Here is a 19,351-nt window from a genome sequence, read left to right as displayed (position 1 = left end):
TTTAAATAAAAGTTAAATTATTGTTTACACTGGTTGTTTGTCATTTCTTTCTGCGGCGAAATATGTTTAAAAAAAAGGTTAAATACAGGGTATTTAAAAGGTAAAAAGGTATTCAAAACCAGGTATATAACTGTGGGTAAATTTTAGCTTTTTGCCACAGTTGTGTTCCTGGTTGTGTTTGAAGCAAAGTATTTCACCTAAAAAGTTGTGTTTATTGTTGGTGATTTCCTAACAATGTACACAACTTTTGTTAAAAGGTGAAATACTTTGCATAAAACACAACCAGGTACACACCTGTGGCCTAAAGCTAAAAATAGAGACTATGACAAGATAGCCAACTTTGGTTGGCAAAGGAATATACTGTTGGTACAGAAGGTACACAAGTTTGGTTAAGGGCACAAATCTTTCACACTCTGTCATCCTGCCAGTGTACTCTGCCTTGAGGTGACATAAAGTATAGTGCAAAATTGTCCCTCATTACTGAAACCGTCACAGAACTTCTAGTGGTAATGTCATGGTAATCTTGCAAGGTGGTTTCTTCAGAGGTGTCCTCAATGGAAATGGGTTCCTTGCAGATAACAAAATTGTGGAGTACCACGCAAGCTTTGATCACCTCGTCCACAGTTTCTGTCTTGAGGTTGATCGCAGTCAATAGGACCCGCCATTTGGCTGTCAGTATACCAAAGGTACATTCAACCATTCTTCTTGCTCTTGTGAGGCGGTAATTAAAAATGCGTTTTGTTCTTGTCAATCCTCTGCTAGAGTACGGTTTCAAAAGGTGTTCTGACAGCTGGAAGGCTTCATCCCCTACACAGACAAATGGCATAGGTGGACCAGATGTTTGCGGCAGCGGTCTAGGTGGTGGGAACTGGAAGGTGTTTCCATACAGTTTACGCCCCATGGCAGACAGTTTGAAAACTTGAGAGTCATTGGAGCGGCCATAGGCCCCAATATCAACAGCAATAAATTTGTTTTCCGCGTCAGCGATGGCCATGAGGACAATTGAAAAATATTTCTTGTAATTGAAATATTCCGATCCCGATCCGGCTGGCTTTACAATGCGGATATGTTTCCCGTCCACAGCGCCCAAGCAGTTGGGAAACTGACATATCTGTTGAAACTTGTCAGCAATTTCAATCCACCTCTCTGTTGTGGGCTCTGGTAAAAACTCTTCAGCTATGGAGTCCCACAGTGCACGGCATGTGTACTTCACTATTCCAGATATGGTGGAAATCCCGAGTCTGTACTGGAAATGCAGTGACGAAAGGGATTCTCCAGTTGCAAGAAATCTGTGGGGAATTAAAAAACAATCAATTAGTTTTAAATCACAGCATTACATACCAAAACTCAGCTATAACACTTGGAGATACAAACTACCACCAACAAGATTGCAGTGAAAGTGTGCTCTGATGCAAGCACATCCAATAAATGTGGCTTACCTTAAAGTCACCATCAGACGCTCTGCGGGTGAAACAGAGAAGCGGCAATAGGTGTCCGCTTTTCTTATGAGGTGTGCAATGCGCTCCACCAAGTAATCAAAATTCTCCATTTTCATCCGAACATATCCAAAAAATTTATCCGGGTTTCGTCGAAGGTCCATGCAGAGTGTAGAATAGACCCCACGCGTCATTCTCTTGGCTGTGATGGGGTGGATCCACAAACGTCGTCTACGATGCCTGATGCGCTGCTGTCTCGCTCTCTCCTTCTCCAGAACAATCACCCTCAAACGATTCGCCTCCGCTATAAAATTTGCCAAATTCTTCAAAATATTTCCAATCACAACATCCATCTTCGCCAGTAACTTGCTCTTCTCTCCAACCTGCACTTTCTCCTCTACAACCTGTCAAAGAAGGGCTGTAGGAACACACTATATATAGTTTTCCAGTAGCCAATCCCGTTCGGAAGGCCACAAGGGGTCTTTTTAAAAACCGGATCCGGCGTTATCCGTCGAAAAACGGATAGAAAAACGGATGAACCGGATGAGACGGATCCGGTTTTGTCTGTCAAGAACAAGACGGATCCGGCAGAAAACCGGATCCGTCACATCCGGTTTTACAAAACATTTGCCGGATCCGGCGTTCCGGCACGACGCCGGATCGCGCCTGACGCCGAAAACCTGATGTGTGAAAGTAGCCTAAACCAAATCTGTCAGTCGTTAGCGCACCACCTCCACCGGCAAACAGGAAGCCGGCAGGAAGAGGAGTGTTATAATCCTGAAAAGTGAATATTAGAACAGCCTATTACATGAGTAATTATTCAACGACTATACAATACTCGGGCAAAATTAATATCTCAGATACTAATCAACAGCAGGATACAGGCTGCTTTGTGACAGTCTGCACTCTGTATCCTATTTACATGCTGTATGTTCACTGTAGTGACTGCAAAGGATCGTAGAGGAGAGAGTGAAATTATTAGAAAATTGACCCTCCATATCTAAAGGAAGCAAATCTGATAATAAAACTACATTAAAGTATGGCTATTTATTTACTTTTATTGCTTTTTTTTTTTTAATTTGTTGCTGTCAATTTTTTTCTAGAAATTGCAAAATGACCTGGAGACAGAACAAGTTAAAGTCAACTCCTTAACACACATGGTGGTTATTGTGGATGAAAACAGTGGTGATGGCGCCACTGCGGCACTGGAAGCACAGCTACAGGTGGGTCATTTAGTGATGATACTGTTATGTCTTTTGGTTCTCTTATGTTAAATGATTCCATAATTGTTTATTCTTTACCTGGATCTGGTAACTGTTTAACAGGGTGGGATGAGGGTCAGGGATCCACCGTTCTAAAGATAGGTGGAGCTCCTAAAATAGGACTCCCAACTACTGATGTATAGATGTGGCATAATTGTTTACCTTGTGGATAAAGTTTTCTGTAAAATGGCTGGTTGCTGTATTATACTTATGGACATCAGAGCGTAAGATCTCGTGTTCTCTAAGCTTTGAGCAGAGAGACTCTTTAGAGAGTGATTTCTAAAGAACTCGGTTCAACATTGGATTACATAGTTGCCTAGTCATTGGAATGGACGCCGATTAAAATAAAATTCATGGTTGTGGTCAGTTGTATTTTTGTAATTCAGGAACTGAAAGAAGATTGGGTAGGAGAAAGGGCAAGGGGATGGGAGAATAAATAAAAAATGAGCTGTGGGTTATGAAGATCATATAATATGATATGAGTCTATGATTATCAACTGAAGAAGAAAAAATGGAGGTGAATTGTGATGGAGAAGAGGCACTGGGTCCTTCAACCATGGCAAGTATCATCATCTAAAGTCAGCGAGCAAAGGTTTCACTTGAAGCAAATTCAATATTGTCCATCTGGCATATATATATATATATACAGTGCCTACAAGTAGTATTCAACCCCCTGCAGATTTAGCAGGTTTGATAAGATGCAAATAAGTTAGAGCCTTCAAACTTCACACAAGAGCAGGATTTATTTAACAGATGCATAAATCTTACAAACCAAAAAGTTATGTTGCTCAGTTAAATTTTAATAAATTTTAAACATAAAAGTGTGGGTCAATTATTATTCAACCCCTAGGTTTAATATTTTGTGGAATAACCCTTGTTTGCAATTACAGCTAATAATCGTCTTTTATAAGACCTGATCAGGCCGGCACAGGTCTCTGGAGTTATCTTGGCCCACTCCTCCATGCAGATCTTCTCCAAGTTATCTAGGTTCTTTGGGTGTCTCATGTGGACTTTAATCTTGAGCTCCTTCCACAAGTTTTCAATTGGGTTAAGGTCAGGAGACTGACTAGGCCACTTCAACACCTTGATTTTTTGCCTCTTGAACCAGGCCTTGGTTTTCTTGGCTGTGTGCTTTGGGTCGTTGTCTTGTTGGAAGATGAAATGACGGCCCATCTTAAGATCCTTGATGGAGGAGCGGAGGTTCTTGGCCAAAATCTCCAGGTAGGCCGTGCTATCCATCTTCCCATGGATGCGGACCAGATGGCAAGGCCCCTTGGCTGAGAAACAGCCCCACAGCATGATGCTGCCACCACCATGCTTGACTGTAGGGATGGTATTCTTGGGGTCGTATGCAGTGCCATCCAGTCTCCAAACGTCACGTGTGTGGTTGGCACCAAAGATCTCGATCTTGGTCTCATCAGACCAGAGAACCTTGAACCAGTCTGTCTCAGAGTCCTCCAAGTGATCATGAGCAAACTGTAGACGAGCCTTGACATGACGCTTTGAAAGTAAAGGTACCTTACGGGCTCGTCTGGAACAGAGACCATTGCGGTGGAGTACGTTACTTATGGTATTGACTGAAACCAATGTCCCCACTGCCATGAGATCTTCCCGGAGCTCCTTCCTTGTTGTCCTTGGGTTAGCCTTGACTTTTCGGACAAGCCTGGCCTCGGCACGGGAGGAAACTTTCAAAGGCTGTCCAGGCCGTGGAAGGCTAACAGTAGTTCCATAAGCCTTCCACTTCCGGATGATGCTCCCAACAGTGGAGACAGGTAGGCCCAACTCCTTGGAAAGGGTTTTGTACCCCTTGCCAGCCTTGTGACCCTCCACGATCTTGTCTCTGATGGCCTTGGAATGCTCCTTTGTCTTTCCCATGTTGACCATGTATGAGTGCTGTTCACAAGTTTGGGGAGGGTCTTAAATAGTCAGAAAAGGCTGGAAAAAGAGATAATTAATCCAAACATGTGAAGCTCATTGTTCTTTGTGCCTGAAATACTTCTTAATACTTTAGGGGAACCAAACAGAATTCTGGTGGTTTGAGGGGTTGAATAATAAATGACCCTCTGAATAAACTTTTCACAATTTAAAAAAAAATTAAACAAAGAAATAACATTCTTTTTTGCTGCAGTGCATTTCACACTTCCAGGCTGATCTACAGTCCAAATGTCACAATGCCAAGTTAATTCCGAATGTGTAAACCTGCTAAATCTGCAGGGGGTTGAATACTACTTGTAGGCACTGTATATATATATATATATATATATATATATATATCGTGACCGAGTCACTGGTAATGTAATGGAGGGGAGATATGTTTCACTATACCTAATGGCGTCAGTGATATAAAATCTAGAGTTTTATTTCCTCCAGCACAGTAAGTGTTGCGAGGGTTAAGTTAACGTATCTTATGGGCTAGTTTTTAGGGGGACATTCATAGTGTGTCCCCCCATATCTCCACCTACAGAGCTAGCACCACTACAGTATGTGCTGACAGGACCTTGGTGAGGTCACAGTCATGTGGTCCGTCACATGGTCTGAGCTTAAATGGCTGAAGAAAGGAACTTTCAGTGTGTGTGCCTGGAGAAGGAGCACTGCAGGAGAGTGCTGCATAGACTAGTGAACCTGAATAGTGTGTGTTCTGTCAGCCATGAGCTGGAGGAAAGCCGCTTACAGGAGGATTGTGTTTGTTCTGCCACCATTTTTTGTTTTCCTGTTTTGCTCAGAGGGCTGTATTTTCTTTACTACACCTTGATTTATGCTGCCTACAATAAACCAAAGAAAGTTCTTAAAGAGACAGTGTTCGTGTGTCTACCTCCGTGTGCAGCCAAGTGAGCCGCTCTACCACAATATATATATATATATATAGCTAAACAATGTGCACAAAACTGAAAACAAAAACCAGGTGAGCACATATAAAATAGACTTTGCAAAAGGTACAAATAAAATAAAGAATTTGGCGCAAATAACAAAAAGGCACAAAACACACAAAACTAGGCAAACAAGTGCCAAGACAATGATGAATTGGGGCCATAGTATGCGTGTGTCAACATTGACATGCTATGGTACTGATGCATCATTGTCTTTGCTTCTATTTTTTGACTAGTTTTGTGCCTTTTTGTTATTTGCACCCAATTCATTATTCTATTTGTACCTTTTGAACTATATTTTATATGGGCTTGCCTGATTTATTTGATTTCTGATACATTTAGTGCTAAAAAACGCAACTAATGCCACAGTACAAAAAAGGAAAGTGCCTTAAAAGACCAGCAAATAATGAACTGGGGCCTATGTGTTTTCTTCATAGGGTGTGTGTTTTCTTCATTGTTAATTTTGCTGTTATTTCACTTTCACTAAAGGGCTGAACTTTTGTTTATATGGGAAAACAATGCAATGTAAATGCCTTAGTGTTTATCTATGCAACACAAACATGGATAAAGCCTATGTAACCAGACTGGAGTTGTAATCTCTGTCCTAATGGAAACAATAGGTTTAAAGGTGACAGGAGGAACATAGCTGGTTTTGACATGTGTACTCTGCTTAGGCTTACTGGATGTGGAAAGGATTTTCCCACTGGAGACATTGGTATGGCAAAAGATATGCCAATAATGTTTGGTCAGAATGGATGCAAATGCTTTTAGCATATTCCTTTTGGGTTTTTACTGTGTGGCCATGTGTGTAAGCCCATGTGAATGCTGAAAAATGAGTCCCAGGAACCCCTCAGTCTCAAGACTGGTTACAGTTTCAACAATGATACCAAGAAAAAGTGGTGTGTACAGAGGTGCAGTCACTTTTTATTAAAGCACATCTCCAGCATATTGAAACCCTGGAGTGGTGCTACTAAACTAAGTACCCTTCAACGTCATCTCTTATTGGCGCCGCTCTTGACGGTCTGTAGCAGTTTTTGACCTGCCGAATCGATCCAGTGTTTGCTGAAGTCACAACTCAATGTAAGTCTAAGAGAGCCAGAAGAAGACTCTCATAGACTTACACCGAGAGCTAAAAACCGTTACCTCTGACTTCCAATCAGTCAGAAACTATGGTAGCAAGATGGCGCCGTGGGACCGGTGTAATGCCGGAACAGATGAAGACGAATGCTGGTAAGTATAAGACTAGGGTCAGGGAATTAGTTTAGTAGCACCACTCCAGCGCTATCCCAAAAAAACCCACTAGATTGGTGGTTAAAAGTTTTGCTGAAATACGGATACTGAAGAGCAGTCGAATACCCAGTGTTGGAATTATACATATGTTTCTGTTGTGAAAACTTCTTAGGAGTATGCTCAATGCCAGATTAGCTCATGGGATCCCCATGTTCTAGGTTAGATGGTTACATAAATAAATCATTGTCTGCCTGGACAATAACTATTAAAGGAAAAAAAAAGTGGCTGAACCCAAAGCTAAAATAAATGCTAATGTCTCCTCTACACACACCCTGGCTGCCTAAAATATGCCACTACATAACTAGCATAGAATATAATCAGCAACATTACTGCGATAAGGCTCGCGCTCCGCTGTATTACTGTTCCTGTTTGTCCATTTATGTCACTTCTACTTGCCGTAGCTAAGAACTATTTTCTTAAAGCTTCAGAATACTTTACAATTCCCTATTCATCTGTTTGTTTCCTTGAGTTTGATAATGAGTACTCCTTGTCTGAATTTCTTTACTATGAGTCAGATTTTGTCCCATTTCTACAGATAACATTTTTTTTCTTTAAGTATACACTTTTAATTTGAAATAACAATTCAGGCTACATTCAATCGAATGCATTAAAGTAAACAATTTATGTAGGAAACAGAGCATAAAATTCTATAAATATAGTCCTTAAACGCAGACGCAATGTCATCTGCCGACTAGCAATTTATAGATAATTTGTTTTTATAATGAGTTTTGGTAAATAACAGAACATGTAGCTATTGGGGATATAGAGCTATTTCTCTGGGAAGCTTGTTTAGAATTAGTTTTTTTTGTTTTGACATAGAATATAGCTGATGTTGTCATTCCTTCCTAATTGTCTGTACGCTTCAAATATTAAAATTGTTTGCAGATATTGAGATATCTTACTGACACCAGTAGATCAGTGAGCATCTTGGTGTCTTTAAAATGCTATCATTATACTAGCAGGCAGACTTTTCAGATTTTTACCATTCTGTGTACAATATTAAAAGGGCTGTCTGGGCGGAAATGATAAGTCTGCAGTCACTCTGTCACTCATTTCTGGGGCGTAAACTTCCTCCCATGTATGAGATTGACCAATCATAAACAGGTAGTGTCATTCAGAAGAGAAAAGAACACGCTCTCCTCTCCTCACTGATCTCAGCAGCTACTCTGCAGAGATGTAGCAGAGTTATGTTATGTATCATTACAAACACTTTCAGATCTCATCTCCCAGTGCTGTATGATGACTGCTGTATGATGAGATCGGGAAGGGATTTTAATGACACATAACTTAGCTCTGTTGTATCTCCATATAGCATGTAGTAGCTGCACAGATAAGTGAGGAGAGGAGGGTGTGTTCTATTTTCCCCTATTTGTTGCTGACCACTTGTGATTGATCAACCTTATGCAGGGGAAGAAGAACACGACCCAAGAGACAAATAGCAGGTAACACCCAGTTGAACTATACCAAATTGGAAGCTAAACTTTACAAGCTAATATCTCCTCAACAAGAGAAATGAAAATCTAAAACTACAGGATATTCAGCCATACAGCCATTATTCCATGATGTGATTTAACATGCTCAAACTGGTGAAAGATCCTCTTCAAGGCTAAAAATCAGCAACAGATCACAGAACCAGCAACATTGAGGAGATTTTGACAAATCTCATCCATGCAGTGTGGAAATTGACAATTCACATCATATCAATTTATCTGATTGGCTATAACAATGTCACATAAACACTGGAATCGGTCTGGGAGGTCAGTGTATGTTTTTCTTTATTTTTATGTGGGGCAAATTAGCAGTTAAGGAGTGTAATGCATTGCAAAGGGTGAAATTGATGGTGAGAATCCACAGCACAAATTGTGAATTATCAACATCCCCAGTGTGTGGGTGTGATTTGTGAAATGCCGTCCTCTTCGTTGGTACTGTAATGTGCTGCTGTTTTTCAGCCTTAAAATCCAGATGCAAAACCCACAGCATACCTGCCATGTGTAAACACAACCTAATAATAGTCTCAGGCAGAGCCTTCTTTAGCTAATAAATGAGATACATATTTATATGACTTTTTTCTTTTCCTCTGCAAATACAACAGAGCAACCTAACTATGTGTGATTCAGCTAACAATAATGGCCCCAAAAAATGTACATTTCCACAGAGCGTCAAAGCAAAACTTTCCATATAGGAAATTTGTTTTACCTAAATATTTTGATTCTTCGTTGCAGAGACTCGGAGAGAGGTGGGCAGCAGTCTGCCGTTGGACAGAGGAGCACTGGAGTAAGCTGCAGGGAATCCTTATCCCTTGGCAGAAACTATTAGAAGAACTGGTAAAGAAGTATAACATTTTTTACTCATGAAAATAATCACTACAGATTCGGGTTTTTTTTTCTTTTAGCAAATGTCCTTTGCTTTTTAATGTGTTGCACGTTGCCCTATTCTAACCAGCAAAACAAACCATAGAAAGCTGAAAAAAATATCTTAAGTCAACAAATCAAATTAAAAACAAACATTGCAATGGATATAAATCATAACCAATAATGACCAACCTGTTATCAATCATGCATCCGGTAAAAGCGTAAGCCGAGACACGACCATAAACGGAAGCTAACACAATGGGCTTTGTTGCTTATACAAATCTGAAATGCTAAAATGACTTACTTGACATCTGGGGAAAATATATTAGGTGTCTAGATTCAAATAAATACATTAAAGGGGTGGTCTGAAATACAAATTCATTTTCATCCTAATCCCTTCTCTATTTAATGCCATAATCTAAACTATTTTCTAATATATCTAAATTTAAAATTCCCTATCCTTCCTTAACTGCACTATCTAGCTGCTTTTCTTTTTTTCCTACATCCTTTTTGATGAAACTTTGAGAATCCCAGTGCATCCCAAGTGCCATCAGGGGGCAGAGGCTGAGGATACTGCTGCAATCTTTGTCCCCTCCCTAAAACAAAGCTTCATCAGTTGAGATCCTAAGCAACAAGACGGCAACAGATCACACTGTCAGTGTGTGTTGTCCGAATACCTTGCATGCAGAGATCATGACAGCCCCCGGGAAGTGATATGAGTAGCGGGTGCGGCACTGGTCTCTGCAAGCTGGGAAGTCTGACATCGCGCATTGAAAGTCCGCTCTGTTGCTGGCTCGTTACTGCTAATCTGAGGTGGCCTGAGAGCACAATGTCATTCTGCACATCTTGCAGGGACTAGCCCAGCCCCTGAAACAAAGGTCCCTGATGACGCTTCATTTTAGGAAGGGGACAAAGTTTGCAGCAGTGATTGCAACCTCTGCTCCCTTATGGTTCTTTGTTTGAGTATCCCAGCATGTTGCCATAGTTAGTGTAGTTAGGGAAGGATAGTTAATTTCCTGTTTATGTTCTAGTCATCCCAAGGCAGGGACAGTGAAGATGGCACTGATTGTTTGCAGGGTTCGGGTGATGCAGCTACCTCATGTCAGCTCCGGGAACATGAGTGCTGACACCGTTGAAATAATGCTGACATCGGACATTAGTATAAGTGTTTTTATTTTAACTGAGGCAAACTCTCATGGGTATACCACAACAGAGAGGGGCCAGAAGACCGCAACTTCTGATTTCGCAAACTACTGCACTGGTTAGATTCACTTCACCTTTATATTAAACAGTTCATGTTTCTGTTAGCCGTGCAGGTGTTAATCTGTTCAGTTGAGAGCTCCTGGAAGCTTTCCTGCTTTGATGGACTCTGCTGTTCAATATTGGCCACTCCCCTCTGCTAAATGCACTCACTTCTGGCAAGCAGGGATTGCCAATGTTAGTTTAATACTGCCTGGTTTTGGAGTGAGTGGTGTTGGTTGTTAGGAGGCGTTTGGAGTGTTGTGCTAAAGGTTGCTGCTTGATGATTTGTTTGTGTGTATAGCCTCATCTTCTCCTATTTAATTTTTATTCCCTTTACTTCCCAGTGTTCCACTCTGTTTTTTGTGAGTGCATATTTGTATAATTGGTATTTTGGTTTATCCCTGAGCATCTTCCCTTGTTAGTCTGGTTTGTGTATTCTTATACATTCGAACTCCCCATTTCCCTGGGTGGGGAAGGGGACAAATAAGAGCTGATTTAGGAGCTCAGTAAGGCACGTGGTCCTGGCATTTTCACCATCAGAAGTAATCCGGGGAGCAGGGATTTTTAGGCCGCCACTATCTTTAGGGATAGTGATGGAGCCCCTAGCCCTGGGATCTCTGGCAACTGTGCCTTGACACAAACATTTAGACTGAGAAGGGGCAGTCCTACTAGTGGACAAACCCTTTAACTTCTTGCAGACTGCCCGAGGTTTGTAACGTTCATATGTGACTCTCAGTGGTGTTTTAAAGGAAATTTGTCTCCAAATTTTTGTCTCAATCTTAGAACAGCATAATGAAGAGTCAGAGGCCCTGATTCCAGGTTTGTGTCACTTACTGGGATGCTTACTGTAGTTTTGATAAAAGCAATTTTTTTTAGCAGATCATCACTAGAGGACGAGTAAACTTGCTGCCATGTAGTCCACTAAGTTCATGAACTTTATTTAACCCCACTTCCACCACTGATTGTCAGCTTTCTGCCTATACACTGTGTGCACATAAAGCTGCCAATCAGTAGTGTGGGTGGGGTTATACAGAGCTCAAGATCAGAGAACTGGTAGAGCTCAGCAGGTAAAACAGGGATTTTATCAAAACTGCAGCAAGTAGCCCAGTAAATGATGCATTGCTGGAATCAAGAGTCTGCCCCAACATCATGCTGCTGTCACATGGGGTAGCAAAATCCTGGTGACAAGTTCCATTTAAAACGTCATTGCAGAGTTAGCAGCAGTATGAGATCATGCAGAAGTGGGAAGGTATCACAATCTCCTGCAGGTGGACCTCCCTCAGAAAAGGCATAAATATTTTATTATCAAATCTGCCCTCTTGATCGCTATACACACTATTCTGATCAAGCGCTGTATATTCAGTTTTGGAAGCATCAAAAATGATTCCTCTTGTTCTCCCAACAATCATGTGATCACTGGGTGTCAGAAAGGAGGAAAAATCTGCAATATTAAAAATGTATGTCTTGGTATAAATTTGCCATAAAGGTGTTTTATGACCTTATGACGGAGCACAGTTTGTGAAGTAGATAAAAGACACATAAATATAAAAAGCTAATTTTACTAATTTTAATCAAAGAAGGCCATCAAAATTTCTGTTTCTAGCTAGTTTCTAGCCTCACCTCCATCAAAATAAAAACACAACATATGTCTGACATATTGCTATAAAAGAAGAACACAATTTAAAATATCTTTTAATGGTTCTTGGTTACTGTAAAAACAATATAAAATTAAAAAAATGCTAACAACAAACATATTTCCTTTTTTGTGTACATTTTAATCCAAGTATACGATACTCATCATATATCACGAAAATAGAGGGAACAATTATAAACAAGATTTTTTTTTTATAAAACTATTATAACTGCACGTACAAACCCCCGCAAAAAAAAGTACGTACAAGTGAATATAAAAAACTTTGCAATATATCTTGTCCAAGTGATGTGCTTCTTTCTCCTCTTATAAGCCTTTTCTTCTTCTTCCCCTGCCACCTGAACTCACCATCCACTCTGAAAAATAGCTGAAGACTGCCAACACAGCAAGGTGTTACGTTGTACTCCCCATTATACTTTGTGGAGGGAGCAGGGTATGAGAGATCTGAGGAGTGAGAAAACAAGCAGAGGCAGACAAGATAGGCAAACTATTTTCAATTTAGTGACTGATTTATTTGACCCCCTGACGTGGATTCACAGCCACTGTGATCAGTAATTCTGCTGTTACTTTTGAATATGCCATCAATTGAGTAGAAGGAATCCCTCTTTCTGTGTTTTTATTATATAGGAGACATCATCACAGAATAATCTCCTACTACTATTTCAGAGAGACTGATAAGAATTAGGGATAGAGCCTGCAGAGAGAGTTCCTGGTGAAAAATGCAGAAATGGCTTTATTCATCTTGTACGCACATGTAGCTGGAGATGAGCAATTTAATTTATGCTGCCATGGTGATTCATTGTCTACTCTGGTTGTTCTTGGTAGCCAGACCAAAACATTTTTCAGCTATGTGACTTGCATCCTCGGTCTGGTATCCTGGGGCACTTCTGGTGCTTGCTAGTCACAAAGCATCTCTATTGTTGTCATGTTTTGCTTCGTTGCAACTCGAGATCACACTTTAGGGCTTCATAAGCACCAGAGGAGACACCCAGGATACCCGGCTGAGGCTGCTAGGTATGGTAGTGAAGAATGACTGCCAGGGATGATATCACGGATTTACCGTGACAGAGAGGAGCCAGAATACCGCAGCATCTGATTTCTCCTACTCCTGCACTGATTAGAAGCACTTTACCTTCATATTAAATGGTGTAAGTTTCTTTTGGCAGTGCAGGGATTAATTTGCTCAGGTGAGAACTCCAGGAGCATTAAGACTCTCAGCTGTGCTCTTGTTAACCACTCCCATCTCCTATATAATCTGGGTCCTGGCTAGCACTCATCGTCCGAGCTAGCTTTTGCTGCATGGCTGGAGGTTGTTGGTGGTTATCATTGGAGAAGTTGTTTGGTGGATTTATCTGTTACTGTTTCTAGGTTTTAAGTGTGTGATAATTCCCTTTCTTCTCCTACTTTGGTTTTACCCCATCCTCCACTCCCTGGTACATTCTTCTGTTATATCTGTGAGTATATTTGTATGTTTGGTATTTTCTGTTACCTCTGATAGCATTACCTTGTTAGTCTGGTTGGTGTACTGCGGTACACTACTACACTCCTCTTCCCTGTGTGGAGGAAGGGTATAGAATGAGGTCGGATTCAGGAACTAAGGCAAGATACGTGGCCCCAGCATCTTCACCATCAGAAGTAATCTGGGGAACAGGGCGAGCTAGAGTGCCCCTAGTGTTAGGGACAGGGAAGGAGCCCTTGGTACCGGGACATACAGTACACCAACAGAGCCGTGACAGGAGACCAGTTTAGATGCTGGACAAAGGTTGCACAATTGGAATGGCTCATCTTTAATGACAGCCTATTCTGAAAAGTTATTTGAAATGCTTGGTATGGTTTAAATTGCTTTTAATCACAGTTTATTATTATTGTGGCTTGAAACTTGTAACTAAATATTCTGTTGTCTTTTCAGGTCTTGTTCAAGATGTGGCTAAGCGAGAAAGAAGAATCATTGAGTACAGTCCAGCGTGGTAACTTCAAAGATCAAGCCGAGCTGAGTGTGAATGTGAGGAAGTTGGCGGTGAGTGCAGTATTCATGTTATGTGAGGAATCTGGTGACGTCCATATAGATAAGACAAGAAAAAACGAGAGAAACGAGTCTTCACCATGGTACAAGTGGATTACTGTCAGTGCATGCATCCTTTCCTGTCATTCATTACCATTCATTTCCTTTGACGCTGAAAAGATTGAAAGTAAACAAACAGCTTTCTGATTCCTTATCCCATCTAATTACAATTTGTCTGCTTTTGACCTGTCAGTGCATACAGTCAAACCACTGTGGAAAATGGGAGGATACCATGTGCTAGGAATCATAGTAATCCTTTATTGACACAGCCAAACGTTTTTCCAGCAGTCTATGAATGATTGCTATTTTAGTTAATTCCCACCTTAAGAATATACACATTGCATTTTGCCTCATTTTTTCCTCGCACATTTGACATAAGCAGCTTTTTGCTGTACCAGCAATGTGAATGATAGTTCTGAGATCTCATGCACATACTGCTTCTTTTTTCCTTGCAGGTTTAAAGCAGTTTTGCTATTGACCCATCCCCTGATGACGCCGTGTTTGCGGTGAAACTTGTTGGGGGAATGTGCTGTAACTCTTTTGTCCTATTCTGCCTAATAAGGATGGCACCCCAGGGTGCTATCATTTTGATAGTTAATCAATAATTCAGTTGTATAATAACTACACCATAATGCAACAAGCAGACCTATTTTGATTATCGCCCCAATGCAGATGCGTTTTATAGGTCATAATAAAAGTTTACGTTTTAAAGTCCTGTTAGAGAGGGGTCTTTCTAGTGGGGTCCTCCCCTACTTTTTCCTATTCCAGTATTTGCACCAGATTTGTCTGCTGCAAATACTAAATGTGTGAATATACCCTAACTCTACCATGTAGCCCTTTTAATAGTGGTTGGTTAACATAGACATTGGTGCCTGGTACGAGGAATAGGTTTGGTTCCTGCTTTATATATGTCCCAGAGATTTTTCAGGCAATATTATTAGATTTGGCCATATATCATAAAAATTGAGACCCATTCAGGTGGGACCTCATTTCTTGCTCTGGTGACATTACCCAAAGTATAGTCACCAAGAACCTTAATCCCATGGTAGCTGGGAATTTTCTTTGTTAAGCCTTGAGTCTTGATTGTCTACAACGTTTTATTTTATCTCAAGCACCCTATCATCTAATGTGTATACAGGCCTCCTAACTATCCTTGATAGAAGATATCACAAGAGAGAAGAATCATTCATTTTAAATTTTAACTCCCAATGCTAATCCTATTGTCTTGGAAAATGTTGTTTTTTCAATATGTTCATGTACATAGATGCGAGGCCTGATCATAGTAGTTAGAACTTTCTGCATTTTAAATGCTACATACAGGATCTATGTTTTAGAGTTTGAAAGAAGAACTGGGAATGAAGCGACAAACATTCGACCATTTGCATGAATTGGCCCAAGAAGTAGCTCTTCTCATCGGTAATGGAAAAGCATCTCAAAAACTAAAGAGTGACATGGAAGATCTTGCTCAAAGATGGGATGGATTGGTGCATCTTTTAGAGGACTATACTAATCAGGTAATTACAATAATAGAAGTATCTATAGAATTATATATTTATATTAAGGTATAAACCAGAGTGCAGTTTTCTCAGGACAAGCATGAAATAACTTAAAGGGAATCTGTCACCGGAAGTTGTCGGCCTATGTAAATGGCCAGTGTCCGGTCCGATGGGCGGTGTTTCTTCTTTTTTTCTCCACCCCATCCGTGGCTCCCGTCCATGATCTTTTCCAGAATTCTAGTAGTTCTACTCCATAGTTTGCGTGTGCGCAATGCAATCTTGCTTCGCGCACGCGCAGTATGCTTTGCCCAACTGTGGGCAAAGCCGAAAATCATTAATGCGCATGCGCCGGTACACTATGTCCAGGAAGTATTTTGCTGTGTTCCGGGACATAGTGTACCAGCACATGCGCAGTAATGATTTTCAGCTTTGCCCGCAGTTGGGCAAAGCATACTGCGCGTGCGCAAAGCAAGTGTTAGGAACGGCAGAACGCACTAAATAAAAATAAATAATAAAGTGCGTTCGCCACTCGGGGTCCACCGTGCAGTAGGTGAAAGCACTGCTGCTAAGTAGTGACAGACGAGCAATAAGGCGGAAATGTGCACTCGGGTTGAACGTCACCCAAGTGCGCTAAGCAATCTCTGTTTGCTTACAGAGATGTCAGCAGAAGTAAACACAAAAGGCTGAGCCTGTTAGTGTCACAGGTCTCAGGAAAATGCACACACGGTATCTGGTCACAGGAGCAGGACCTAAGACAGAGGAGCTGCGTCCATCTAGACCTACTGTGCGTGCGGCGTCGCTACTGTGGACACCAAAGAGGGCTGCAAATGCAACGCGGCATAGGACACTGCCGCTAGTTGACAAAGCAAGGAAGCAGGCGCAATGTCGGATGCTAGCACTGTGGATGATGCTGTAGTGGCTTGAGGCTTGCCACGCGCTGGCACTGACTCTAATCTAAGTCCCTGTACACATTCATAATATCAGAGAGAGGGGATCTTAATGAGTCATTCGCAGGTTCATACATCCATCATCATTCACACAGTAGCAACTAGAGACTATACTAGCGCATGGCCAAACCGTCATGCGCACTTTTTTTATAGCCGGGACATTCCGGAAGCTTCCAGATCTCTGAGATGGACCAATGAGATCTGGAGCAAGACCTGGGCACATGACTCCCGATCTCCAATGGGAGATCGTCTCATGAGCATGCCCAGTAAGAGAACAGAGGGACTTAGTCTCTGGAGCGATCTGCTGCAAAGTAATCTCTTCTGCGGTAGATAGACAGCAGCAGACCGCAGAATGTGAGGCTCTGGATTCCTGCAGAGCAGATGCAGAAGCCTGACGCCTAACATTACCCCCCCCCTAGGACCCCCTCCCCTCTGAGCCTTCCAATCCACCACCTTGTGCTTATCAGAGGCATAGGCCTCAGACTCGTCCAAAGGCAAGTCTGATGTCCCGGCAGGTGACATGGAAAACCGGGACACGTGGAAGGTATCAGAGGCGGCAAGATCGCCAGGTTTAAGAAGGGACACGTGGGAGACAACGGGAGCAGAAAAATCGCCAGGAGCAGAAGTTGAACTGGAACGCCACAGTGTGTCGGCGGGCGTCATCACTCTCTGTTTAAGGAAGCTATTCCGAGCACAAGAGGCACATGCCCGAATATACTTTTTAGTGTCCCGAGACCTGTGCAGCCACCAATAAGACCCTGTCAGGAGTTTTGAGGTCTGCATGTAGCCACAGTGGCCACCCGCCCTTGACGCATGTGCTCACGCGAGAACCTTCGGCCGAAGGCGAGGGGGGACAAAGGTCTTGCCCGGTGGCACCGAGTTTGGCCATTGCAGGGCCCCGTTATCCTGGGAAACAGAGTGCTGACAATGGTAACCGCGAGTGGAGCTTAGTGCCGGATGTGCCTCGAGACTGGCGCGCGACACCTCCATGGGCTCTGGGAGTGAACACTCTGGCTTGGGTAATTCCGGAGGTTCAAAAAAGGTTGGGAGCCGAAGTAACCTTCCGTCTGGTTTGAGCACGCTCCAACCCAGAGCTCCTAAAAACGGAGATCAATGCGGGTGGCAATGGCAATAAGCTCCTCCAGACTTACCGGCACCTCTCTGGTAGACAGAGCATCCTTAACCTGCTTCGCTAAACCTCTCCAAAACACAGGTATGAGGACTTTATCAGACCACTCCAGCTCGGAAGCCAGTGTCCGAAAACGAACGGCATACTGGCTAACCGAGAGAGATCCCTGAGTTAATGCAAGTAGCTGAAGAGAGGAATCGTGCGTGACCCGTGGTCCCAGGAAGACCTGCTTGATAGATGTTAAGAACTGAGCAGCGGTCCGAACCTCTGGGTCACCACGCTCCCATAGTGGCGTGGCCCACTCCAACGCCCTGCCCGACAGTAGGGAAACAATAAACCCCACCTTAGCCCGTTCCGTAGGGAATCGCGCAGCCAGTAACTCCAGCTGGATAGAGCACTGGCTCACGAAACCCCTACAGGAGGCACAATCGCCAGAAAATTTATCGGGCAACGGGAGGCGGGAAACTGTTGGCACAGGGGAGGACATGGACATACGTGAAACCGCCTCTGCGATTGCCTGTACAGCAGCCTCAGTAGACTTTGCAGCTGAGATAGCACTTTCAAGAGTAGCCAACCGGCCCTCTAGCTGCCGAATGTACTGTTGGAGTTGCTGCTGATCTGCCATTACTAGCCAGACCCTGGCGCTAGTATAATGTTAGGAACGGCAGAACGCACTAAATAAAAATAAATAAAGTGCGTTCGCCACTCGGGGTCCACCATGCAGTAGGTGAAAACACTGCTGCTAAGTAGAGACAGACGAGCAATAAGGCGGAAATGCGCACGCGGGTTGATCATCACCCAAGTGCGCTAACAAATCTCTGTTTGCTCACAGAAATGTCAGCAGAGGTAAACACAAAAGGCTGAGCCTGTTAGTGTCACAGGTCTCAGGAAAATGCACACACGGTATCTGGTCACAGGAGCAGGACCCAAGACAGAGGAGCTGCGTCCGTCTAGACCTACTGTGCGTGCGGCGTCGCTACTGTGGACACCAAAGAGGGCTGCAACTGCAGCGCGGCGTAGGACACTACCGCTAGTTGACAAAGCAAGGAAGCAGGCGCAATGTCGGACGCTAGCACTGTGGATGATGCTGTAGTGGCTTGAGGCTTGCCACGCGCTGGCGCTGACTCTAAACTAAGTCCCTGTACACATTCATAATATCAGAGGGAGAGGATCTTAATGAGTAATTCGCAGGTTCTTACATCCATCATCATTCACACAGTAACAACTAGAGACTATACTAGCGCATGGCTGAACGGTCATGCGCGCTTTTTATAGCCGGGACCTTCCGGAAGCTTCCAGATCTCCGAGATGGACCAATGAGATCTGGAGCAGGACCTGGGCACATGACTCCCGATCTCCAATGGGAGATCGTCTCGTGAGCATGCCCAGTAGGAGAAAAGAGGGACTTAGTCTCTGGAGCGATCTGCTGCAAAGTAATCTCCTCTGCGGTAGTTAGACAGCAGCAGACCGCAGATTGTGAGGCTCTGGATTCCTGCAGAGCAGATGCAGAAACCTGACGCCTAACAGCAAGCTTGCTTTGCGCACGCGCGAACTATGGAGTAGAACTACTAGAATTCTGGAAAAGATGGTGGATGGAGGCCACGGATGGGGTGGAGAA

General features: G+C 42.8%; 1 protein-coding gene across 5 annotated transcripts in view; it reads left to right on the top strand.

Annotated features, from left to right (window-relative positions):
• UTRN (utrophin) overlaps window positions 1-19,351 on the top strand; it is an 897,027-nt gene that overhangs the window by 186,719 nt on the left and 690,957 nt on the right. For all 5 annotated transcript variants that reach the window (XM_073557627.1, XM_073557629.1, XM_073557628.1 and 2 more), the window contains 4 exons: window positions 2,540-2,659; window positions 9,078-9,179; window positions 14,009-14,116; window positions 15,496-15,675. In XM_073557627.1, the coding sequence (XP_073413728.1) occupies window positions 2,540-2,659; window positions 9,078-9,179; window positions 14,009-14,116; window positions 15,496-15,675 (510 nt within the window). The remainder of the gene's footprint in view (window positions 1-2,539; window positions 2,660-9,077; window positions 9,180-14,008; window positions 14,117-15,495; window positions 15,676-19,351) is intronic.

This window comes from Dendrobates tinctorius, unplaced genomic scaffold (assembly GCF_039654945.1).
Source record: "Dendrobates tinctorius isolate UK_male_01 unplaced genomic scaffold, ASM3965494v1 ptg000250l, whole genome shotgun sequence".
Lineage (NCBI taxonomy): Eukaryota > Metazoa > Chordata > Amphibia > Anura > Dendrobatidae > Dendrobates > Dendrobates tinctorius.
This window is presented reverse-complemented; position numbering and strand designations above follow the sequence as displayed.